At 36.8% G+C, this 26,338-nt stretch overlaps 4 protein-coding genes across 14 annotated transcripts; 2 read left to right on the forward strand and 2 right to left on the reverse strand.

Annotated features, from left to right (window-relative positions):
- Positions 1–47: 47 nt before the first annotated feature.
- LOC126853392 (protein spaetzle 4) lies at positions 48–11,924 on the reverse strand. Of its 4 annotated transcripts, none has more exons than XM_050599089.1 (11): positions 10,045–11,924; positions 9,061–9,140; positions 8,676–8,772; positions 7,042–8,304; positions 6,445–6,645; positions 5,721–6,237; positions 4,969–5,150; positions 4,247–4,363; positions 3,162–4,043; positions 2,653–2,775; positions 48–2,238 (listed from the first exon to the last, which is right to left on the reverse strand). In XM_050599089.1, exons 6-11 carry the CDS (start codon positions 5,748–5,750, stop codon positions 1,986–1,988), a joined length of 1,587 nt encoding a protein of 528 aa, XP_050455046.1. In that variant the 5' UTR covers positions 5,751–6,237; positions 6,445–6,645; positions 7,042–8,304; positions 8,676–8,772; positions 9,061–9,140; positions 10,045–11,924; the 3' UTR covers positions 48–1,985. The 4 variants fall into 4 exon arrangements, with proteins under 4 accessions (XP_050455046.1, XP_050455043.1, XP_050455044.1 ...); XM_050599086.1 differs by having other exon boundaries at positions 4,208–4,363; XM_050599087.1 differs by lacking the exons at positions 8,676–8,772; positions 9,061–9,140; positions 10,045–11,924 and adding an exon at positions 8,615–8,655 and having other exon boundaries at positions 4,208–4,363; positions 7,042–8,346.
- Positions 11,925–12,034: 110 nt separating this feature from the next.
- On the reverse strand, positions 12,035–15,316 carry LOC126853391 (myotubularin-related protein 9). The gene is made up of 7 exons (XM_050599085.1): positions 14,842–15,316; positions 14,586–14,751; positions 14,221–14,513; positions 14,046–14,149; positions 13,653–13,957; positions 13,190–13,513; positions 12,035–13,052 (listed from the first exon to the last, which is right to left on the reverse strand). The coding sequence occupies exons 1-7, from the start codon at positions 15,001–15,003 to the stop codon at positions 12,649–12,651; spliced, it is 1,758 nt and encodes a 585-aa protein (XP_050455042.1). The 5' UTR covers positions 15,004–15,316; the 3' UTR covers positions 12,035–12,648.
- A 350-nt stretch (positions 15,317–15,666) lies between these two features.
- LOC126853388 (protein kinase C-binding protein 1) lies at positions 15,667–21,976 on the forward strand. Of its 6 annotated transcripts, XM_050599072.1 has the most exons (9): positions 15,667–15,729; positions 15,828–15,912; positions 16,115–16,424; positions 16,842–17,305; positions 17,430–17,751; positions 17,884–18,064; positions 18,167–20,065; positions 20,158–20,447; positions 20,948–21,976. In XM_050599072.1, exons 4-9 carry the CDS (start codon positions 16,854–16,856, stop codon positions 21,074–21,076), a joined length of 3,273 nt encoding a protein of 1,090 aa, XP_050455029.1. In that variant the 5' UTR covers positions 15,667–15,729; positions 15,828–15,912; positions 16,115–16,424; positions 16,842–16,853; the 3' UTR covers positions 21,077–21,976. The 6 variants fall into 6 exon arrangements, with proteins under 6 accessions (XP_050455029.1, XP_050455034.1, XP_050455035.1 ...); XM_050599077.1 differs by lacking the exon at positions 15,667–15,729 and having other exon boundaries at positions 15,770–15,912; positions 20,928–21,976; XM_050599078.1 differs by lacking the exon at positions 15,667–15,729 and having other exon boundaries at positions 15,770–15,912; positions 20,931–21,976.
- A 226-nt stretch (positions 21,977–22,202) lies between these two features.
- Positions 22,203–25,531, forward strand: LOC126853398 (GTP-binding protein SAR1b). 3 transcript variants are annotated; one of them, XM_050599106.1, is made up of 6 exons: positions 22,203–22,365; positions 22,943–23,058; positions 24,017–24,136; positions 24,468–24,533; positions 24,620–24,855; positions 24,964–25,531. In XM_050599106.1, the coding sequence occupies exons 2-6, from the start codon at positions 23,016–23,018 to the stop codon at positions 25,078–25,080; spliced, it is 582 nt and encodes a 193-aa protein (XP_050455063.1). In that variant the 5' UTR covers positions 22,203–22,365; positions 22,943–23,015; the 3' UTR covers positions 25,081–25,531. The 3 variants fall into 3 exon arrangements, with proteins under 3 accessions (XP_050455063.1, XP_050455064.1, XP_050455065.1); XM_050599107.1 differs by having other exon boundaries at positions 22,245–22,530; XM_050599108.1 differs by lacking the exon at positions 22,203–22,365 and adding an exon at positions 22,546–22,724.
- Positions 25,532–26,338: the final 807 nt, after the last annotated feature.

Consider the following 26,338-nt stretch of genomic DNA (forward strand, 5'->3'; position numbering starts at 1 on the left):
TTGTCTTATATTATTACTCGCATTTTACGTTCTATTATTTCCTTAAATTATTATTATTTTTTTTTTTTTTAAGAGAATCGGAATAATTTTTGGCATAAATTCAAAAGTAAGAGACTCCCTTTTATTATGCATAATTAATACAATATTCTCTATTAAACGCTAACACGAGAAGGGCGTTGATGAGTGAGATATACTTTTCGAAGACGTTTTATTTTCTTCTTCCTGCAATAGTTTTGATACCAAATGTTTTAGCTGGTATTTATATAAATATACACACATCTCTTACTACTATATGATACGTTATTACACGATTAAACATACGTAAAAACGCGTATATTCTATGCGTAAATATTACAGAATGTTGCGTATTGATCAATACGAAATATCCTGTATATGTACTATATATAATGTGTACATATATACATACATATTACAACGGGATACGAATAATATGACGTTTGTAATACCATGTAATGAATGTGTACGACAAGATATATATAATCGGTATTATTGTATTCACCGCGCCACCCGCTAATGCCCGAAACAGAAAAAAGTATTAACGTTTTCAAGATCGTTACTGTTTGTGAACCTTCTTCTTTATAAGACACACGACGTTGTCAGAGATATGTAAAGGAAGTAAAGAAAAATAAAGTCAGATATATAACGAAACGAGCACACTGTTTTATTTTATTTCGGGGTAATTCACGCATCAACGTGCGCACTTTTATTGATTAATTATTAATATAACTTAAGTTTAAGTTGTGAGAATAGATCAAACAATGATTAATAACTTGAGTTTATAAATTGCGAGAATATTTATTAAACAATGCACAAATAACGATTACGAAAACGAAGAGAAGTGTAGTATAAAAATGGCGTATTTCATTCACGAGCCTTATTTGTATTACAAAAATTATATCAAGAATATATATAGTATTATAATGCTAAATATTAATATAATTTTTAGCTTAGCGCTGTGACGCGCGAATACACAAAATAAATATATGTACATCTTAAAATCTCGAAAGAATATATGGATTAGTATAACATTTGCCAACGAGTGTATAGGAGTATTATTATTCATTTAAATTATTTTAATATATACGCACTTTCTCCTCTATTACATACATTTGTTATCGTTCTAAATATATGATAATCGTTCTAAATATACGATAATGTTAAAAGGTAAAGCCTATATATATTTTCAAACCAGCGAATATATTCCAATGATTTTAGTTATATATATATATATATATATATATGTATATATATATATATATATATATATATATGTATGTATACACATCGCTTTCTTTTCATAAACTAAAAATTTATATGAATGATTTAAACAAGGATGATTTTATTTTGATTTAGCTTTATTATTTTTTTATCGTATATTATGTTTGCAAAAATAACTGCCGGGTTAAAGCGAAATCTTGTCCAAATCGCTTTGATAGATTATAGTAAATAAAAATATACTAACAATAGAAATTTTTTTTTATCTATCATGCGCATATGTGTATAAAAGCATGAATTTTCTTTTTTTTAGAATTTAATCGTACTTTTCTTCGATATTCTTTCGTTTACAAATATCATTGTTCTAGTTTAATTTACCATAACATAATAAATAATGTCAACGATATATAAATATGCTTTTTATAAATATTTATAAATATGCAAAAAATCTCTTATATAATCACATATAAACTTTGCATATAAAATATATATGATATATATGCATATAAAATATATATTCAATATATGAAAAATATTTGGTACATGTAAAAAAATATTTCAAGGTGTAAATGTTAACAGTAATAAATAAATATTAATAATCTCTAAATTGAAATGAATGGAGAGAAGATTTTTCCAATTAGAGAATTGATTTGTACTGCATTTTTTAGAATTTTGCATACGGTTTTAGCGGGACGTTCTCACACTTACGCTGTGTTATTTGGCGATCAGCCAGCGAGAAAACAATTAGATCACTGATAACGGTCCCGTGTTGGCGGTTGCACCTTGATTCGTCGCTTGCGCGAGGTGCGTGGTGAACGCGATGTCACTCGAAATTCTAATGGCAGATCATAACAGCGGCAGACACAGCAGCTGGGAAACTTGAACCAATCGCTGAAGATTCCGCGACATTCGTTGTTGGGGTCATAAGCCAGCAACCGATGCAGCCGATACTGCTGTTCGCATCTGCATCCGTCACGACAGTACATTTGCTTGTTCTCGTGCCTGCAACCGAAAATTGGAAAGTTAAGGAACAGAAAAATGAAGAATGAATGAGAAATAAGAACTCGACGAAAAATAGACAAAAAACTTGAAAAGCTGAACAATTTTTCTATACTAAAATATTTTTTTTTATAGATTAGACGTGGATTATTCAGTCTAAGGGGTAAAACATTTTATTATTTAGTCATTTTAAACCTTATTTAAAATTTTAAGCATTTTAAAACCATTGCTCATGCCATTAATCTTAGCATATTATATACTATATAATGTATATATAATATATAATATATATATTATATATAATGTCTTTTTCTTATATATTTTTAGGCAGTTTAAAATAATTTTCAGTAGCTGACAATAATATTTTTTATAGGTTTATTTCTTATTTTTAATATTTCCAGGAACAATGATACTTACGTGCACTTCTCCCAATGTACATACTGCTCGAAGGGATATAGATTGAGAAGAGCCAAGACTTCGCCGCGAGTATTGTTAGCCCAGAATGGTGCCACTACTTCTTCCTTGACGGGGCAGGCATTTCTGCACAAATAGTAAAAATTGGCCATTTGATGAATTTACGTCCTTGTAAGTTTCTCATTTAATATTAATTATATACCGTTTCTACAGTTTGATTTTTTCTTCCTCTCTTCTCTAAAAACTTTGTTAATTGCTTTATATATAATTTTTAAATATAAATATAATTTTCTTTAAAAATCTGCATAAATTTTTATACAAAGATTTTTATATAAAAAATTTGTTCTTATTTAATTTATTATCTTTTTATAAAAATCTTTTTATAAAAATTAAATTAAAATTTCTTTAAATAAGAATATATATATTTTATTTTAATCTTTTGTTTTATTTAATAAGCCAGAATTTTTATTATAAGGATTTTTATAATAGGTAAGTGGAATTATTATACTTACATTCCCCTAAGCTTCAGGACTGGTTGCTCGTGGTGATCCTTCGCCGCGACGTCCTGATAAAGTTGTCCACTGACACTTGCCGATGATTCGGCCACACTCGTTGGCCGATACTCGGGACGCGGTCTAAACTGTTGTTGCTCGTGACTTGTTGCAGCTATTATTTCTTCGTGTACGGTTGTCTTCGTAGCAACATCAAGCACCTCCGCTTCCTCATCTCGATTGATTAGCGATTCCGTAGAAACGAAGACACTCGTTGTCGTCCCTCCCGTATCGATCGATTTCAAAGTCGTATCCTCCTTAATCGTTATTTCTTCCGAATGTGCTATCACTTCTCCAAGTTCCTCCAGATCCTCGTCGATTCTGTCATTCTGCCCAGGAATCTCGTTGATACTAAAATTTTGTTCTCTGACGATTTGAGCCATAGTAATGCTCGGCAACGCCGTTGTTGTCGTGATATTCACCGCAACATCACCATTATCAGCAATCTCGACAGTAGTGTTTGAAAACTTTGGAGAAGCTGATGTTATGAGAGATTGAGTCTTGATCTCTTCCCGTTTCTCATCCATGTTCGTTACGGTAGTGTTAGAGATGGGCGTTGTCGAGGATGACGTATGTGTATCGAAAGTCGTAGCACTGGTCGTGGTCGATGTTGAAGACAAAGTCGAGGAGAGAATCTTCGTGCTCGATGCGGTCGAACTGGTGGTCCGTTCGGTGGGCCTGAAGTGCGGTCTGGTGTATTCGCTGAGCTTCGGAAATTTGTTCAATCGTTTGGCGACAGGATCATTAAAGGAACGGCTGGTGAATTCGCGATTCTCATCGTCCGCATTAAGCTTCGACTGATCATCATCCATCACCTCGTAATCATCTTCATATTGAAATTGCCTGGAAAGCACACGGCACACGAGATGACAATTTATATTCATTCCCACGAGATAAATTAAAAAGAGAAATTTAAATTTATTAAAGCTCAAACATATTCAAAAATCGGAGAAAGAAGTAATTAGTAATAAAATATTGTCGAAGAAAATAAGGCAAAGGAGACCTACTTTATATCATCGGCGAAATGATGGTAGTACTCATCATACTTGAATTCAATATCATTCTTCTCGAATTCCGCTCGGAGAATACTGATATAACTCTCGTCGCCGTACATGCGTCTCATCAATCCTTGATTCTCCTGCACGAATCGACGTACTGCATGCCTATAAACGAGCAACAGAGCATGGATTTTGATTAAATTGATAAAAAACGCGAATTTTCCCTCACATAAAAGTCTCTTAATTAATATAAGAATTATGTTATTCCGCGTAATAATAAAGACGACGACAATATATAAAACATTATTAATGTTTAAAAAATAGAATCAACATATTTTATGAAATATTCTAATTTAAGCTCATATATTTTTTTATATTTTCATGTACAGAATTTTCTTTTTTCTCTTACTTCTTTACTTTAATTTATACAGGACTGAAATGAAAATAGAATTAATTACTTAAAATTAAGGTATATTAAAGTTCTATATTTTATATTTGAAATAGAAAAATGTGTGATTGTCAAAAAAAGAAGATTAAAAAAATTTTTAATTAACCGTGTTGCTTTCCAATCTTAGATTTCAATTCTAAATTAGATATTTATTTGATCAATCCTGATTTTACTTTTGGATGACATGTGATGCTGAAACTTTCGCCACACCATCGAGCGCGCGCGCGTGCATGCGAGCGTACAAATGTCGGACGGGCGAAAGTTGAAAGAATATCAATCATTAGAAGCGGAAGAGACGTATATATGCAAATGGACATAGTACCAAGGGTACGCGCTACCAGCGATCGTGCACCAATTTTGTCGGCGAAAGTCACAGGGTAGATCCTCATGGTGCGCGCGTCCCGCGCGCGAGTACGGCTTGCTGCAGGCCGAGGACGCGTCGTATCCGAACGTGCTCGGCCCGCCACCGCTGCCTTGACATTTCGTCAACTGCAATGCAATCACCTGCAACAAGAATGTTCAAGTTACCACCTTACTGTGTTGAATCTATTGAATAATTTTATAACTTGAAATAAAAAAGGCCAATTAACGAGCTACTGCAGTTGACAATACATATGCATTTATTAATTGCATTACAATATTATATGTGTTAAATCTAGACATTTTGATCTCTAGATTAGAGCCTTCTCAGTGATGAAAAAACGCAATATAAATTAAAGCGTAGAAAAATTCATTGTAAATTAAAAATGAAAAATAACTCGAATGTAAACAAAAAAATCGGAAAAATAAAGAAAAAGTGCTCGATTTTTCTTAGAAATTCACACGTTATAATAAGTTGTTTCATATTTCATACAGATTTGAAGATTATTTAAATGACTAAGCGGAATTAATTAGAAATGGTGATAGGCATAGAATCAAATCAAGCAATTAAAACAAAGCAAATTAATCAATCCCATAAAAACAAATACTTCTCATCCTCTTTCGATTCATCTCTTAACAAACGAAAACACTTGGTTCACTTATTTTCACAGAAAAGGGAAGAAATAAAGAGTTGAGAATGCTGAAGCAGCTCACCTGAAAGACGAAGGGCGCGATCGCTCTCATAACTCGCTGGTCCAGCGGCTGGACCCGCGGTTGAACCGTGACAATCGACTACTCGAATCTCTCTCACAAGGTCTCGGCTATGTCACCTTGTTACGCACGAGGAACGACAACAACAACAACAACAACGATTGCGGCTGTCGATCTCATTGACGACTTCGACGACAAAGGTGCGGCGCGGCAGAAGGTGCGGAAGTCGCGCGGCTACATGACAGACGGCGACACGCACCTACCTATCTACCCACCGTGCGCAAGCAGGCCGCTTTCATTACTGTCCGTAATCAACCGCGGTCCGATCCGATCGTCCGCCCATACGACCCGTACCAATGCTTCTCGTGGAAGAAAAAGTATAGCCCGCAGCGTACGGGAGAGAAGATGCTATACGGCAAGCAGTGGCGGCCGATCATCTCGACTCGCCCTGATTCCAGTGATTTCCGGTCGGATAGAAGAGTAGGCGAAGCGATCAGAAGACGGCAGGCGTTCGATACTCCTAGATAATTTACGACAGAATAGAATTGAGTGTTTAAATAGCATCAGGGCGATGATATGTAATCTTTTTAGAAACATTGTATCGCATATTTTACAAATTCCAAGTAAAAGATGAAGAATATTTTTGTTTCATAGAGTATGGAATTGCTTCTTTGATAGAGCTTGATGTAATCTTTGTATAAATTCGATTAATATATATTTTACGCACAGGCCCTGTTGAATATTCGGCCCTGGATGAAAGGAGAGTCCAGGGGAAAGACGCAAAACGAAGAGAGGACGAAGGTGGAGGACCGAGAGAGCGCGACTTCGCCGAGAGTAGGTCACACCGACGGGTACCGTTATAGTTGCCGTCGTTGATCTGTGTCACGAGGACCCCGCCAGTGACGTAGCCTAGGTTGCGATGTTATTCCTGAAAACGAAGAAAATCCTGAACAATGATGCGTATTCTTGCCTAGGAGAGAAGCGCTCGTCTCCCTCCCTCCTCCTCTCAATATTTTAAAAAATTCAATCTCAAAATCGAGCGCGCGTGTTTATTACAAACTCAAACTGCTTTTAAATTTCCGTTACCAGAATACCTGAAGAGACAAAACGGCTTCTCATCGAGATTAGCTCCACGTGGTATCTCATCCACGTCGCGAAAATGAATCTCTTACGCGTCACAAAAATCGTTGTGTCGTTGCTTTTTGGGAAAAGTCAACAGCTACGCCGATGAGCGAGTATTTACAAAAAGACGCCGGGAGAGATGATCGTGTAAATGGCGATTTAAAGTTTACAGCGAGACTCGCGCCGCGCGTGGTCTACTGACCTCGAAAGCACTGTCACTGCATCAACAAGTGACTCTTTCACTGAATTTTCTCGCTTTTGAAGGCGCCAGCGATGCTCTGGAACCTTTCATCGGTACATCTTCTCTCATCGATGTTTCGCTTTTGAACAAACGGCATATTGACGCTGATCTTTTTTGAAATTCGGGGACCAAAGGTTCCTCTTTCTGAGCTCGCAATCGTCCCCGTGCAGTTTAGAAAAGATTCACAGAGTTTTCTTTTTTCTTCTAAATGCTGCGATGCTCTTATATCATATTCGCAAACTCGATCTGCTAATTACAATCGATTAATAGTAACGCGATCGCGGTTGAAGACGATAACGGCATTCCGTTAGCTTCGAATAACATTGAATTATTGGAGCATCGTTTTGCACGATTGCTGGTTGGCAAATACCAGTTTGCTGAGATGCAAGGAACGCGTTGTTTCATACATGCTACTATATGTCTTCTCTTTCATCTTTCGAGGCAAAAGAAAAGCTATAGTCATCGAGGCATCGCCCTGCTAATAAATACTTGAACGTGCTCGCTTTATAGAAAGGATATTACTCTAAAATTCTCTTTCTTCTTTACCTAAAAAAATAAAAAATATTGTTGAACAAAATAATTGGGGTAAATCAAACTTAAAATGAAACCAAAATTAAGAACTGGTTTGCTCGATCAAAACATATATATTAACAAGTCAAAAAGAAACAAATAGATGACAAAATTACTAAGTAAAGATGGATCAAATAGAGTAGAATTTCAATCCCAAATGTATTTTTAAAAATGTACACAATATTAAAAATGAGAAAATTATCAAATATACAAAATAAACTTTTTCAATTTCTTCAATATTAATACAACCAGAGTCATCTATATCGATTCTTCTGCAACTCGCAAAGCAATATAAATTTATCTTCAGACGATAAATAAATTAGTTATCATTCTCGTTAGATAACATCATTTTCCGGAAATTTAAATTTCCGATATTATCATAAATATGTTCTCTTGTAAGTTTGCTTTGCGACCAATAGAGCACGCTTAATTCGAATTTTTAGAGATCGGTTTTTGCACTGATTTTTCGCTCCAAGATACTTCAGGTCGAGTTGAACGTATAAATCACTATGGAAACGACAATTTGCGAGCTTCTCCTTCCCCTTCGCTTTCCATGACCTAGCGCTCTCTTTCTCTTTCTTCCTCGCTATCCTTCTTCTCTATTCGCAACCGTCTTTAGAGCCTTACTTCTCGGCAGCGGTGCTCCGATTTTTCCTGTCAAAGTCGAGTCTTAAAGTCTCTGATATTCTCGTGATTCTGTAATGTACAATCTAATCACTCTCTCTAGAAAATATTTTAATGCAAAGATATCGAATTTAATTTAATCCGAAAACTAAACAAATAATTAGTTTAAATTATTTTTAATCGCGATTTTTCTTTCACACGTGAAATTATTTTACATTGACTACGTGTCTTTTTTTGAGCATTTCTTGTTAAATAAAAATTTTGAAATAATATTTTATCCATATAAAATGTCTAAGATTCATAATTATATAAGAGAATAAGTTTTTTTATCTACAAAAACTTCGTATCTTGCTACTCCTATCCTATTTTAAGTCGGTAGCTTTTTCCTGGATTACATCTACCTGTGTGTCGTCGCCTTTTTTTCTTTTCTTGTTATCACAAGAATTTTCTCGGTTTCTAGCGGCCCCCTCTAGAGTCCCAAGCGGTTCGCAACTAGATCTAGAAATTAAAATATTCATGTACGATATTCATTTAATATTTAATTATTTGTGATAATAAAATCATATTCAAAACGCAAAGTATTATTTAAAATATATACACATTGTTGAGAAATCAACAATGCAAATTTCTGAGATATTTGCATTGTCTGTAATGCATAAAGTTGGAAATAAAAATTAGAAAAAGTAAGACACATTCGTAGCTATATTTTTAAAATTGAAAATTCAACCGATTGAAATTATAACTATATTATTATTTGGTTCTCTAGCCAAAAATAAAAGGGCACACCTTTGCATTATTTGAATTGACAAAATGACGCCGCATCTCCTTGGGCGAACCACCGCTGCGGTAGCTTTTCTTTCAGGATGCTGTGGGAGAAAGATAAAAAGAGATGAAGTTCAAGGTCACGCTCGCTATTGCGCAATACAATCGGCATCCTATACCTGAGAATTGGCCAATATAAAACGTCATATTCGAACATCCAAAATACAATAAGACATATATAGCATATAAAAAGAAACGCATTAAACTTAAATCTTTACAACTAAAGAAATATATTACTAGAGGAACATTTTCAAATTTCATTTTCTATTCTCCTAAAGAAACTTTTACACGCGTTTTACAATTCTTGGATCTTTCTGAAGTCTTCAAAGAAGTAAATTAAAATTTTTCGAGCAATTTTTCAACTTTTTATTTGAAATATTTTTATTTAAAGAATAAAATAAATATTAAAAAAAAATTATTTTCTGATATCTTTAATTTGTAGCGTCGGGGAACATAAATTTGACATAAAATTCCTTTTTAAGAAAGCAGGAAAAATGCATCCTTGTACATTTTTGTCAACCACAAATTTTTTTCGCTTACAACAACGTAGAACACGTGATTAAAATTCTTCGAGTTTTCATTTCAGGTAAGAAAAAACGTCCCAGAGTCGGCTTTATAGCAGTTTTGTTCTCGACAGTGGTGCTCATCTGCTCATTTTTCTTTTTTTTTTAACAAAATCAGGATTCAAAATCATCATATTCGCTCAACTCATATTTCGACGCTGAGATGACTATAATACGATTATATATAACGACTTATACTACTTTCTTTAAAAAAAAAAAAGAGAATCCCGGCATTCATCTCGCTGGTTCGCGGAAGCGGAGCGAGCGAGCACGTTTTATTCGAGAAAACGGCATCGCCTTCCGGTATAAGTCTCTTCTCTAACAACACATAAGAAAAAGAGAGAGAGAGGGAGAGAGACACTCTATCGCTCTCATACAAACATACACAGGCTGCTGTCCAGAAAGGTCTCTCGGCGGTCGCTTCGTTCTCCACTCTTCGCTTCGAAAATCGCATCTTTCTTTGTTGTGATCCCCGGACGCCTTGGGAAAAAGCGACCCTTCTCTCCCCTCCACGTAAGGGCCCCACCAGGGCGGTAAGTGCTTGCCTGCGAAGCAAAAGAAAAGAGACGGAGAGGGAGAAAGACGATGGGACGAGAACGACAAAGAGAGATCGCGCGGTATTCCGAAGAGGAGGAAGGGGGAGACAGGAGAACGGGCGCGAGCCCCCTTCTCCAAGGAAGCCCCCACCGTCAAGTGAGGCCGCTAATGCCGTACCCGAACGAACGCATCACTCTGCTTTCCGGCTCCGTCAACGTCGTTTGTGTCCCCCTCGGAACGGTGAGAACGAAGACGAGGAAATTTCCGCGAAGATCAATCCGAGGAAGATCATCGGCGTCAAAGGGAAGAGTGAAGAGCCATCGTCCCGTGTTTCCGTCATCCATCGCCCGTCCAGCGGCCCTGGATGGGTTTGAATTCAGTCCACGTTTCACGATTGTATGCGTGACTAGATCCACACTCATCCAAGGATACTGGACCTGTCCTCGAGAGACGAGAGGATCGATCAACGTGCGCGCGTGTGGTGGAACACCTGTTGCTCCTCTCGCTCTTTCTCTCTCTCATTCACTCACTCGTCTCCGAGAAGCCTCTTCTGGGAAAACTGATATCTGAGGTAAATGAGAAAGACGAAGAGATATATTGCATATACTATATATGTAAAAAAAAAGCATATATCAAAATCGCATGTAGTAGTGCTTACCACGAGTACACGATAACGGTCGCACGGACGCGAGGTTGCGATTTCTCACGGATCTCCATCGCGCAGATTCGAAACCGGTATAATAATCTCCGCGCGCGCGCGCGCGCGCGCACTCGCTCGTTTGCTCTCGCGCTCGCGTTTGCGCGCGCGCAAACCCTGCCGAGACACAATGCCTAAATAATGGCGTCGCGAACGCGTCGAAGGACGTTCTAGTCCTTGGAATGTTTAGCGACTTTCCGCGTCGGAGAGTATATACGCCTATATCAATACTTGCGGCATCTCCTTTGTATCTTTGTCGTCGATCGAGATGAGTGGATAAGAAGCTAGATAAAGAGTTGATCGATCAAGTCAAATGTGAGGAGAATAATTAATTTATTGGTAATTTTTTACGGCTTAAGGTTCATACTATATTTATTGTAAATCCGGCTTAAACGCGGGAGAAAATAAGATCCGTATCTCTGTGCTCGGTTCGCGCGACGTGATGGAAACGCGGCTTAAAAAGATCGATATGTAACGGATTTTTCTTCATCTCGAGGATTCAAGGAGTTCGTAGAAGCTCTTCTTCGTGAATCGCATTATATCTGTCCGTTATACTTCCAAGATTAAATTTTCGAGTTACAGGACGCGATTCTACACACTTTCGGATTTTAGGATTATAACGGGTGATCTTCTTAAAACGGGTAGTCTTTATTTACTTAAAAATTTTTATGCCTTATCGCTCTCTCTCTCAATTTTTACGCAACTCCACACACATTACATACACATTATTTCCCCCCTTCATTTTATAACTATATTAAGACGATGCATGTGTGTGTGTGTATACACATGTATATTTGATCGCGAAATGCGAATGCCGACGAAACTCGATGCATTCCTGAGTGCGGAGCCAATGGCCGTGGGATTCCCTTTCAGTTTCTTTGTGTGTGAACACCTGCCGCGCTTTCCCCTCCAGCCTTCTCCCCCTTTTGCCTCAGCAGCGGCAACAATCCCACCCTTAACCCCCTCTCTCTCTCTCTCTTTGGTCCGCCGCCCTCCCGCCATCCTACCCAAATAACGGTAAAAACTTGTCCGTACCCCCGAACACAAGCGAGATTTCCTTTACTCTTCGTACTCGCTCGAATGAAAAATCCGCCAGTTTTACCCTCATTATGTTCTTTAATAGTGGATTTATAATATACAGTCCATTTTTATTTGCTTATATTACCTTTGGATAAATAAATTATACATGTATATATAGAGAGAAAAAAATGATACGTATATATTATATATAATAAATTGATAAATTATTATATGTAATATATACATTGTGTAATACATTGCTAGAACTATTACAAATTATGCGTTTTGTAAAATAAAAAATATCACAATTCATCTCTCGTCTTGTTTGAATCGTTTACATAGAACACGTTTTTAGTGATGCAAATTTAACTATACAGGCGTATATCGTAATGTGATGTACACGTAATGTCGATTATGGGAAATATCTTTTGCACACATATAGACGTATATACAAGATTGACTTTTATATATCAACAGAGATAATCCGCTTTATAAAACTGTAGAGCCATTTTTTATATAGACGAATAGATGTATTTTTTTTTTAATCAGAGAGAGATTAAGAAAAAGGATTAATCGAGAATTCATTGTTACGAAGGCTTCGGCATTCGTGGCAGGCTATTTGCAGAGACCATTGATCCTTATGTGCTAACGTGATATTGTATAATCGAAGGCATATTGACAAGATTGTTGAACAGCAGCGCAGACTTAGATTTTCCAGGTTTCTACAAATCTATATCAAGTGCTTTGAGACTCTAGACTCAATTGCGCAATACGAGGGTGCTCCTCCTGACCGTCCGCGTCCCCTCGCGACATATCCGGATTCGATCGAATCTCCTCCAACGCTTGCTTGATCTGCGCGTGCAATTGTCCGGCCACTTTGCGCACTGCCGTGTGATTCTGTTTGATCTGCTTAGCGTAGGAAAGCATACCGTCCCACGAAGCTGCGCTCGTATGCGCGAGATATAGTTCTCTCCATAATTTAATACTGATTGGGGCGACGCTGGGCCAGATCACTCCAGGATTCGGTTCGTACAACGGATTTATCCACTGTTCTAAAACGTCTGGTTGATTCATATACGACCACAAGCTGTAAGTTCGTTCTGATAAACGTAGTTTTATTCTCTCTGCTTCCGAATCACCTGTAGAAATAAGCATAATACATTTGTATGTGTTTGGACGTTAAATAAAATTATATATATTTTTTTAAATGATATGAAATTAAAATAAAATAAAAGTACTTTCTGAAGCAAAAATATACAATTTATCCTTTACATACCTAAAAATGTACCATATTCTGAGAAATAAGCGTGCTTGTACAATTTGATAAGTAGATCTACTGTGTACTCGAAACTGAATTGGAATTGATGATGCAATTGGTACAGGCAATCGAGGAAGAGCAAGAAGGTCGGCGCGTGCGTTGGATTTTGCGAGTTTGAGGACTGATACGCTCCACAACGGGTTCGGCTGAAAAACTGATGGCCCGCTTGCAACCATTCTCGTTCTATGAGCGCCTGAAGTCCTCGTACCGTCCGACAATCAGGATTCAGTATCGCCTGAGCCAAACTAGTTACCACTAACGTAGAATCTCTACCTGTGCTGCCTGTAAATCAGAATTATTATTATTACATTAATATATATTTCGAAAAAGATAGAGATCTGATGATGCAAACATGAGTCGCGCGAATTTGTAAATTCCACGATATATCAAATATTATAATTTTAATAATATACACACACACCATGCACTAGCACAGCCGCGACTTCTTGATGCAAGCATTGCGCAGTGACGCAAGCTGCGTTTAAAGCACTTTGTACAGCAGTTAGCCAACCACTGCTATCCAATCGCGACAGCCACTGCGAAGTGGAACTATTCACATCGTTGCAAGCTTCTATTAACTTGTAGAAACTATCCGCTAAATCGTGTGGTCGAGGAACTGGTTTATGTACTTTTCGCCATTGTGGATAAGCAGCGTCCATTTCCGTGCCTCCACCTCGGGCTCTTGCACTCTGCGCCTGACTAATGGATCTTGTATCCACTATGTAACTATAAGTAAGATTCACAATGATCATAAAAATTATATCTGAAACTAATAGCTTGATTTTTTACACTGTCATATATCAGTTATATTTACCCACGTCTTCCAGGACCTAAAACAGCATTCAAAAGTCTTTCATCTTCCTTACATCTCTTACCAGTAGCACCGCATAAAGGTTGACTGCTTCTCAACAGTATACTCTATGATGAATTGTGCACATTCAAGTATATATGTTTATTTTATAATTTTAAAAGCACAATGCATTACTTACTCCTCCCTCATGTCTGTAGCACAAAACAGGAAACCTTCCGCCATCTCTAAAGCCAGCGGAAGCTATAATAACTTTGTCATCCATCTGACGTGGCACTATGACAGCGGATGGATATGAATTGCATACCTTGTAGTCTCTATTTAAGTAACTAATGCGCCATTCGTCCCCGTGTGCTGCCAATAATCTGGACCACTCGGAGACAGGCGCGAACGCCGTCCATCCATCCTCTATTTGCACCATGGCGTTGTTGGTTGTCCGCGGTCGAAAGAAGAATGGATATTGCAGAATCTGATCTGCAAAGTAAACAAAATAATTATATCCTATTTTCATGAATAATATAAATAAAGTTAAGTCACTCAAGTTACCTAATGATATCAGTTTTTCTATAGATAATATGGCATTGATTAAATCATTAGTGGAAGCAATATCCAACTGAAGAATCTGAAAGTCCTTGCATTTCAATATTATACTACCACCTGGACTCTGAGTGTTCAGTTTCTTTTCTACGACATCGATATTGCGGTTCATCAACTGACAAGAGAAGAGAACATGAAATTAGGTATTGATTCGAACTTATCTGATAATATCGATAGTATTATATTATATATGTATAGTGCCTACCCAGAGCTCCTGTCCGTCGTCCTGTCTGGAATATAAAATGAGATTATGACTACTGATGCATAATGTCCCATCCATGCTCTTGTTACTGCCATCGCTCCTGTCGATCAACACGACATTGTCGACCTGCGGGATCAATATGTTATCGCCGATATCGTCGCCCATGTTATATCATACAGTCTCGTACTCTTCTCTACGTGGCGGTCGACGAGTCCTTCGTCGATAGGCTACGAACACTTTGACGGAACAACATAACCTAGGAGGCGCCCGCTATTTCATCGAGCTGTCACAAGAGAATTTCCGAGGCATAATTGCTTTCCGCCAGCCTCGATCTCTCTTAAGAGTTTAATTGACGCTTCAGCGATCAATCTTCATTTTGACACGCTTTCCGTGATAATACTCATTTATCTCCAACTGACTAGATAAAGGCTCACAGCTGTACGTGCGGCTGTTTACTATCTACGCGATCCATAATCATAATCCGTCACTCGTCACAGCCATTCGTTTTGACATCGCTCGTCGCAGTGACAGAGAGAAAGAGAGGGAGAGAGAGAGAGAGAGAGAGATGCGCGCACCACGTGACCGAACATGACATAACCTATTTGAACATTGGTGAATGCTGGTGAGGGAGATGGTAGAATTTCAGTCGGTCGTGTTTTATTCGTAAATGAAGAAAATCGTCTGATGACATAATAACAATTTGTTCTTAATATCGTGATTACTGTTCGCCAGTTTATTCTCCTAAAACGTAAAACAAACGTTCTGCTTCTGACGATTGTTTCCGAAGATCAAATAACACGGGGAGATCATCGTCGGGACGAAATTCCTCGCGAAGCTCAGTGTGCGATGTCAGCGGGATTACTATCGCTTCCTGGAAGAGGCCGACAAACAGTATGTATAGCAATTAGTCGTGCGTTTCTTCTAGACGCGACAACCATGCAACAACCACGTCTAACCTCATTTATCGACGATGTAACGTCGCATCTCAGGAGTTGTTATCGCAGTGTCCGAAAAAAGCCTGAAGCAACATCATCATCGTCATCAACATCATCGTCATCATCGTCATTAAAAACGGTAAGCGATACATATTTCTTTTTGTCTGCAATCTTACATTTAAAGATATTTTTCTTCTTTAAATGAAATAACTTGTTTACATTGAAGGAGGAATAAAAAAATTGACGCGATAGAGACGCAGGGAGAATAGCCGATGAAAAAGAAATTCTAAATTAAAATGTAAGTAACATGTTTTGTCATACGTTTTCTCCTCTGTCAACAGAAACGAGCAACGTGAACAAGAACAGCGAGACGGAGGAGAGGACGAGTCACGTGATCGGGATCGTGAAGGTATAACCGAGAGATGGCGCCACTGACGGATCAAGCGAGACTGGCGTCGTACGCAAATCGAAGGCAAATTTTCCGATATGAGACCGAGTGAATAAGAAACGAACGACGATCTCATCACTGTGGTTTGTTATTTACTAACGTTGGCGGTCTATTAAGCGCAGCTCGCGGTGCGAGTATGTTTTGAGTAACAGCTACTACTAGTAACACAGCATTGTATTTACCTGGAGAGAGCTCCTTACAAGGTAAAGATCCTGTTTATTGCCTCCTAGCACTCTCATTTGTACTCGCGTGCTTCTGCAAATAGCAGCACTTTGGATGATTCTACAAAGCTGATAATTTCTGTTAGAATGCCCTGCAATATGTGTATATATTGTATCCAGATGTACAGTTGCCTAAATTGCTACTATTAACAGTAACATTTATTGTTATCGCTGTAGGAAATATTATAGGCATTAAGAATTTATGAGAGATAACTGCTTATCTTTGTATTTGGATGTTGCTGCAATAAATATATCTTGTGTATTCATGAAAACTTATTCTGGTAGTTTATTATAGTAACTATATATACTGATAATGTGATTATCATTACATAAATAGATAAGTGCAGGCATATGTATCCATGCCGATTTCTTTCTCCAATCAGATTCTTTGTGATTAAGGTAATAACCAAAATGGCGTCCCGTGAAAACTGTGAAGGTTCTGTGAAATCTCCTGCCACAGATAAAATAGATGCAACTGAAAATGAATCACGATCGAAAGATGATGAGAAAAAATCATCAGTCAACCAGCACGATGAACCGAACAATGACATTACGGATACAGAAGAAAAGAAAAGTTTAACATTGGATACAAGCAATGAATGTGCAAAGATACAGGAAAAGGATGCTGACAATGTAAAGAGCGAAAGCAAACATGATCCAAACTCGCTGGTAACTGTTAAGAAACAATTAGACAGTAGTGAGGCAGATAAGAAGCAAAAGGCACAAAATGTGGATAAAAAGCAGGAGACATCAAATGCAGATTCTCAAAAGACGAATGAAGAGAAGGATATTAAAACTGAAGATGATAAAGAGTCTGTGGCAAAAATAGGATCTACCTTAAAACGAAAGCGCAAATCTTTAAGGTTAGTATAACATTTCCATGGAAAGCTTGCATTTAAATGTATAAAACAATTGAGTTTTCTTATAACTTGTAAAACAAATGACATGATAGATATTATATAAAGAGAGGGGTATTAATATTTCTAGTGTTTTGACGGCAACGGAATCTTTTGTTGAGGAGAGCACTAGGAGCAAGAGGAAGAAATTAAAGAACACAAGCGACCAATTCTGTTGGCGGTGTCATAAAGAAAACGTCGATGCTCATTGCACCGCTTGCCCTCGCTCATGGCATCGCAAATGTATAGGTGGCATGCCATCTTCCTTGGAGAAATGGATATGCGGGGAATGTGCGACCATCTTGAAAGCCGAGAATGCTGAGACGCGTTCCTTAGCTATGGCACAATTGTCCGTGGATCAATTATGCATGTTACTTAAGCACGTGGTTGAGAGATTGCGCGATTATCCTGGTGTATGTACATCACTTTTCATTGAATATGTGTATATATATTTACATTTACATATTATATATATTTACATGAATATTATTACATTATATAATATAAATAATTATTTCTGAATAACTCTTATTTCCGATGCACAGTCTGAACCATTCTCCAAACCTGTGGACCTTGCAGAAGTGCCAAATTATCTCGACTACGTTGTCAAGCCGATGGATTTGAGTCTCTTGGAATCGAATGTGCGATCCAAGCTTTACGGCAGCACTGACGCGTTTATGGCCGACGCGAAATGGATACAACACAATTGCATCGTGTTCAACACATGTATGTTCATTCGCTGCACTTGCTTTCAAATTTGCGTTTATTCTAAATCGGTAGTCTAATTACTAAGATTGAGTAGACAAATAAGCTATGTTTACTTAATAGGTGGTGGTGTTTACGCGGATACATTGAAGTTGACAAACGCGGCGAAGCAGATCATCAAAGTGGCACGTCAAGAGGTCTCGGAGATCGAAGCCTGTCCCGATTGTTACGCGCACGGTCGAAACTTGCCGAGGCCCCAACCGTCATGGTTCGTCGAGCCTTGCCGTCGACCGCATCCTCTCGTATGGGCCAAACTAAAGGGTTTCCCGTTCTGGCCGGCAAAGGCGATGCCGCGCGTCAATTCTCAGGGATTTGTAGACGTACGTTTCTTCGGAGAACATGATCGCGCCTGGGTGCCACCGAAGGATCTTTATTTATATTCCGAAGAGCCACCAGCGCCGTCTCCACGTAAACGAAAGTCCGACATGGATGAATGCGTGCGTGAAATCACTCGACACTGTAGAAAACTCGCGCTTATGTACGGGCAATTTAAGTTTGCACCACCCAAAGTACAGTACAATCCGAACGATCCGATGCAGATAAAACTAATGCTACCGAATTACAATCCGCTTGAACCCAACAATTATTTTTCCAATTCCGAACTCTCCGTGACTCCGAAGAAAAAGACGCCTTTGAGAAAACGAAATCTCTCGATTAAAGGAAAATCGCAGAATGACGAGTCGAACGATAACAGCGAAATAAATGCTAGTTCGAAAGAAAACGATGATAAAGACGAAAAGGCGAGCGAAGCTACGACACCAAAAGTACAAAAATCAGATATCATTGATGTTAAGGATACTCCGAACTCGCAAACGAATTTAGATGATAGTAAATCAAAAAAGAAAATCCAAGTTGAAACAGTTGCTCAAAATAGAATGGTAAAAAATGAGAAATCGAAAAATGCAAAGGCATTACTAACACGATTGAATAATTTGGTTACGAATAATGTCGCTGGAAGTAGCAATGCGACAACTTCTAACGTTAATAAACATATTTCGGAGAAAAATAGTTCAAAATCGAAGGACGAACCAAAATCATCCGAAAATTCGCCTAAGCCTATGACACCGCCGACCAATGAATTATCCAACACAACGCGAACGCAAAAGAGAAGCCTCTTGAAAAATATCATCAATCCCAAGTTGGCGCTCTCGCAAACGGAAAACTCATCCAAGAGCATCGCGAAGAGCAGTAAAGTGTACAAACCGAAGACAAGAATGGTTGACAAACTGAACGCAGAGAAAGCGTTGAAGTCTATTTTGGCGAGCAAGGAAAACGAGAAACTGTCATCGTCGAATTCGCCGAGCGCGATAATAAACAAGGCATCGCTATTAAACAACAAGGAGTTGTCCGGCGTTCAAAAGATACCCGAGATCGACATAACGCTATCACCGACTTCAATGGCGTCGAGTACAAAAGTTACTCACACTATTTCATCGTCATCATCAACAAACGTGCTCAATCCCGTAGCAGATAAATCCGTTGTACTCTTTGTGGTGAATAACGGAAAGACAGAAGGTTCAAAACAAGCCTTATCGACAGTCGACTATCAAGGCAACAAGGATGTACTTTCCGTGACAAAAGAACACACCTCCTTCGTAAAGAAGGAGAGCAAAGCTAAGAAGACCTTTCCTAGCAAATCACGTAATCCACAAAATACGTCTCCACGCCCATTGTTCAATACAGACGAGTTTTCCCCGAATAAGCAAGAAACATCCTCCACTTATCAACTACCGCCTCCGCAGGCTGGACCGATCAGCGCGCGTTTGCATCAAAATGCGAACGAGCTTGCGAGAAGAATGGGCCAGCTGATGGAAGAAGCATATAAGGAAGCAGCTCAAACCTATATTAACGGTGAGAACGGCACTGCCGAAAACTGTCAGGCGATATTCTTCCTGAAGATGCAAATGGAACACATGAAATGGAAGCATCAGCAACAGCTGGCCGAATTGAAACATAACACTGGTATGTTCATTTTTTCTACCCTCTCCCCTCTCTTCAATCTCTTTGAAATCTTTCACTGTAAAAACACTATGGAGAACTTTATTAAATTCCAGATCGTACCATGTGCGAGATGCGTGCGAGTCTAGAGGCGGAGAAGTTGCGTTTGCTCGAGGAAGCTCGCAAAGAGGCCGAAGAGGAAAAGATTCGATGCATCGAAGAGACCAAGCGAAAGCAATGGTGCACCAAATGCGGACGGGAAGCGAGATTTTACTGTTGCTGGAACACGGCTTATTGCGATTACCCATGTCAACAGTCACATTGGCCGATTCACATGCGAACGTGTTCCCAGCAGCCTACGTATACCAACCTCGCCAATTCGGGTGCAAATTCGAGCGCGCAGCAGGTGATGCCCAAACTCGTGTTAAGCGTACATCAAGCGACCTCGAGCGCACGGAAGGCCTAGAGTGGATTGGTGTAAGTCCCGACGATTCAAACAGGAAGTTCGATAATTCGAGAATACCGTAAGGGTATATTAATGTAATCTATGTTGTTAGAAGTTCTTTCTCTCAGTTACGTAGTTTAAGCGTTTTGGATTAGGTAATTCTACGCTTATAAATTTATGACATAAGAAAATTGTGATGAAACGAGTAAAACAATGATAATATGAAAATACAAATCTATTTATGAGGGGAGGAATATCGAGAGGCAAATATTATCTAAACCAATATATTTGTTGGCACATTTCATATTTTGTCGGTTCCCCTATTGAGGTTCCTTACAATTTGACTTACACTATTGATGCTCTGGACGCTTCAAAATGGACTTCTACTTTTATGATGCGATTGAGTGCGCGTTTTTGACTGATTGTGCTGCAATGGTTTAGCAGCGTTTTTTACTTTTCAGAGCAGTAAGACCATAACGCACGACCCTGCGGGCAGGGTATATGCTTTACCACCCAGCAAATTGAGCGGGATTCCGTCATCGTGGCCTGCTTCATCCCTTAAAAATAAAGCTAATCAGGATATACTCTAGGCAAATCACAATTTGTTTGTGATCGATAACCGATTCGGTAATATAGGATAAAGAAAGTTTTCGTTTTACATCGCAGTTAAATAAATAATGTTGCATGCAACGTTACAAACACCAGCAAATTTTGATACAAAAATTACATTAAAACGTTTATTCTTTATAATCCGAGATTACGCAATGGACATATATGTAGTTCATCTCTCTTCTTGAAAAAGATATTTTCAATTTCTGCAAATGTAAATAATTGTAATGATTGATATCGTGCAATTTTGACATCATCAATACTCTTGATACATTAAGTTACAAAAAAAGACTTGAATATAATGTTACACATTTCATTAATGTTTTGTAATAAACTTACGCTACTTCTTTAATTTAATTCGTTAGTATTAAATAATATTTAATTAGATAGTTACTATAGAAAATGTAAAAGATGTAGCGATTACACAGAATGATAATATAAGTAAGAAAATGTCGAGTATCCTTTAGAAACATAGGCTGACTTGTTGCGACATAAGTAATTATACATGTTTGATAGTTTAAGCATTAATATATAATAATAATTCATTCATATTGAAATTTAAAAACTTTAATCATACGAATAGTTATGTGTTTCACATAACACATTTTCGTTCCTTTGTTTTTCTACATGTATTCGAAACACAGAATAAGAGATGAAGATTATTTTTTCAACTTCGTAATGCATAAAACGCATCTTTGTCATGAAATGAATCAATATTCTCTCGTGTGTATGTGTATAAAGTATAATGAGCAATTATAAAAAAAAAATTATTTTGTTCGTTAACATTGGACGCGTGTGGATTTATAGATCCAAATAATTTCATAAATCTCTATTTGAAAATTTCTCACAACGCGTTTATTAATAAAATTATTAAGCAAAGATACATTAGAATTTATATTGACTATGCTATATTCCTGTCCATTTCTCTCATTAAAAGATAAGATATTAGTATCTATTTTATTTTTGAACATAACATTCCAAAAATTCTCTCAATATGTGTATTATCAGACATGTAATTTTTTGCTCTCGCACAGATATGATTTTCTTCAGAAAAATGAAACTGATGAGGTAGAAAAAAATTTTGACGTTAAAATTTCGCGCCTGTTATGTAGCTCTATTTCGCAAGCAACATGGCGAGCGGAAGTAGACGTCACCCAGTGCCAACTGCCAGCCAACGGGGCTCTGTGTGTGTGGTCGGGCTGCTCTTTCTATGGGAGAAAAATCACTTTTTCTCCGTCCCCGCGGCCTCCATACGCTTTTTTCACAGTGGGTACGTCAAACACGCATTTGTTAACACTAGCTAACGGCTTTCCAATCGGCTCGTTCTTTTTAACGTCTCGTACAAGCGAACGATCGGCCGTCGATTTTATCGGCTTGTCGCGTGTCGAAAGTCTGCGCGAGAAGTGTTTGTGTCAGTGAACGAAAGAGAGATCCGGTGAGTCGTCGTCTTCGATTTATAAATCATTCATCAATATTATGTGACAGAGGAAAGTTGAAGATTTTCGCACGCATTGTAATCTCCTTGCGCCCTTATTGCATTTTTCTCGCGTGTAAGATTAAAATAAATATATAATTAGAGACAGAGAAAGAGAGAGAGAGAGAGAAAGAGAGAGAGAAGAAGGATCAAAGGTAGATAAAGCTGAAAGGGGAATGAATCGCAAGAAAATAAGCGGGTGCGGTGTATTACATTGACGATGATACACTGGTTTATCATTGCACTTCCTTCAGTCTTTTTTAACATAATAGCCAAGGTCATGAGGATGAATTTTAAAAGAATCAGCTGCGTCGCGCACGCGATCACGTTGAAAGAAGGTGGTCTCTCTTAACTTGTCTTACGATTGTTGCAGAGTCATTCATTAGTTAACACACATATATATCCACGCAACACGGTGTAGACGTCACATAATCGCAGCTACAAATATGTTTATTTGGGATTGGTTTGCCGGAGTGCTCAATTATCTTGGTGAGTAGAATCTTCTCTCGCATCAATGTGTTCCTGTGTAATTGATGGAAGAATTGTATTAAAAATCTCAAGAGAATTGTACAATTTAATTAGACAGGGTACCTCAAAATCAATCAGACTTTGCCTTTGAAACATCATGTATATGATATAATCTTATCATTGTGATAGTACAAACTATTAAGAGATGAAGTCAATTATAAATGACTTTTTCAAGATTTTATTTGATCAAAATATTTTTAGCACACAAGTCATTTTTTTTTTTTTTATTTTGGTGTCATAAAATGTAGTGGGATGTATCTGAAATCAATTGCGGAAACTGAACTTTTTCCAAAAAATTCTTTATTTGATCAAAATATTTCCAATGCATATCCAAGTCAATTTTCTATAAAATTTCAATTAAAATCTAAGCATTTTTGCCACAAAACTGTAATTCTTTTATTTTTATGTCATAAAAAATAGTGGGATGTATCTAAAGCTAATTGCACATGGAAGAATTTGTGTGCAATCGGACATGTCCCATTACTTTTTATGATACATAAATAAAAAAACTGTCAATCCAGAAAAATGACTTGGGTGTGCGCTAAAAATATTTTGATCGAATAAAATGTTTTGGTAAAAGTTGTATTATATTTGACTTGCCCATGTATATACATGTTTATTGAAAGAACTCTATTTTAGGAATGGTTATCTGATTGGAATAATCTTAAATTAATTTCTTTAATTAAAATTATAAAAAAAGCTCTTTATTTATTATTTAGGAGACAATAATACTTTGTGTTATATATGTTGTATATTTATATATATGTTTGTCATCTGACAAAGTATTGTTTATTATTCTTATTGTTTTACCCAATTACAATGATATTTTTTTATTGTCATAAATTTCCTATAGAAACTCTGTTTCCCTGTAAGTTTGTTGGTGATTTTAATCTGCATGATTCTCCTCTGTCATTTTCAGGACTATGGAAGAAGAGCGGCAAACTTCTCTTCCTAGGTTTGGATAATGCAGGCAAAACTACATTGCTTCATATGCTCAAGGATGATCGTTTAGCTCAACATGTACCCACGTTACATCCAAGTAACTAATTTTACACTAATTTAGCTCTTTCTCCTGTGTTCTATTTACACTGTACTACCAATTCCTAAAAAATGCATATTTTTATGAGTGATCCTTTTCTAATCCACTCACCATTTCATAATATGTGAAAATAATTTTGTGAAATTTATTGTAGTGTAATGTAATTTATTGTAGTTTCTTTACCTATACCTACAGAATGAAATCTCTATATATATTTCTTCTGTTTCAAAATACAAAATATAAATTACATATTCCTGTTGTACTTAATAAATTGTGAAATTTAAAAACTTTTTTTTTGGCTGAGTTATCATTAGTCTTTTTTATGTTCTAGCATCGGAAGAATTGTCTATTGGAAATATGAGATTCACAACTTTTGATCTGGGGGGCCATACTCAAGGTATACATGAAAAATGTACACCTAATAAAATGTTGCTTTTTACAATTGTACAGTTGTTTATACTTGTGCAAATTGAATCTCCCCAGCACGTCGTGTATGGAAGGATTACTTTCCGGCTGTCGACGCGATAGTATTTCTTGTCGACGCGAGTGACAGATCAAGATTACCAGAATCAAAAGCCGAGTTGGATGCATTATTAACTGACGAACAACTCAGCGCATGTCCAGTTCTTGTACTAGGCAATAAAATTGACAAACCATCTGCAGCTTCTGAGGATGAACTTAGGAATTTCTTCAATCTGTATGGGCAAACAACAGGAAAGGTATAGCTATATAAATTAGAAAAATAATGCTCCCATTCTGAAGCTACGTTAGGTAGTAGAAGAAACGCGCTAAGATAATTATTGTACTCTAAAATTTTTTGTTTTTAGGGTAAAGTTGCTCGTAACGAGATACCCGGCCGTCCACTGGAACTATTTATGTGCTCAGTTCTAAAGCGACAGGGATACGGGGAAGGCTTCCGTTGGCTTGCACAATATATTGATTGAACGTATCTATTATTGTTCACATGACAAACAGATTATCGACAGTTTCATTATACATTATCTTTCCTCTGATAACGATGTTGATACCGGAATTGTAATATTCTTTACATGAATTCAGCAACATAAGAGAGGAATACTGTTTCACCGATCTCCAAAAAAGATAGAGAATCCAAACAGTAAACGAAAAATTCGAGAAAATTTTCCACAAATAGAGAAGATATTCTCGAAAATATTGTACACGCGGATGATAGGACTTTGATTTTCTTTAACATTGACATGCGAACAACTCTCGGGGAAATTGTCATTCCTTTTTCAGTATATTTCGAATTCCAATACAGATTTCATGGAATCCTATCATTTTGCGAGTCACACTAGACGAATATCATTAATACGTGCTGAAAAATGAAATAAAAATTTTGATAAATAAAACTAATAAATTATTTAAGAATTCCAAGTGTTTTTTTGTAGATTTTTTTCTTTTTGATCAACGATATTGTATTTAACAGTGAATAGTTATCTTATATGTTTTATGACTTCCGGAAAATTGAAAAAAATGTAATACGTACTTTATAAAAGTCAGGTTGATTTGTCGATATTCCTCTTTTGTTTTTTGTGTGAATAATTTATGAAATTAATAGTGCATCATTGAATATGTGTTGTTGGCGTTTATCTTTGTATTTGATTTTTCTATAGTCTTATATTTATATTGTGCCAATATTTTGTATATTTTTTGAAATCTATTATTCAGAAAGTGCAGAACACAAATGATCAGTTTTTTTTTTCATAATAGTTATAAAAATTTATTAATATAATTGAAATTGTTAAATTATTTAATTATACTGTTTTTTTTTTTTTTAGATAGGAAACGAAATTGCATATGTCTCAATTATAACCGAGATGTATTAGTTAAAAAAGAATTATAAATTATATAAATTATGTACTACATGTACAGAACAATCTTCTCAATTATATGTTGTCTGTAAATTAATTTATTGCTAAAAATTAAAATTTCACATAAATATGTAAAAATGGTGGTTTAATCAAATTTTGATAATTTGGTTGGTGAATTTAATTTATATAAATAAATCCGAAAGAGTTGCTTCCAAAATAAAAATTAAAGTTAAAAATATGAGAATATATATTTTTTTATGCGTGATAGTACTTAGTTGTAAGTACTTATAATGTTTCCTTCATTATTTTACGTAAATAAAATATATTGTTTTATATTTTACATAGTTGTATATTATGCCATTTGTTTAGA

Source organism: Cataglyphis hispanica, chromosome 12 (assembly GCF_021464435.1).
Source record: "Cataglyphis hispanica isolate Lineage 1 chromosome 12, ULB_Chis1_1.0, whole genome shotgun sequence".
Lineage (NCBI taxonomy): Eukaryota > Metazoa > Arthropoda > Insecta > Hymenoptera > Formicidae > Cataglyphis > Cataglyphis hispanica.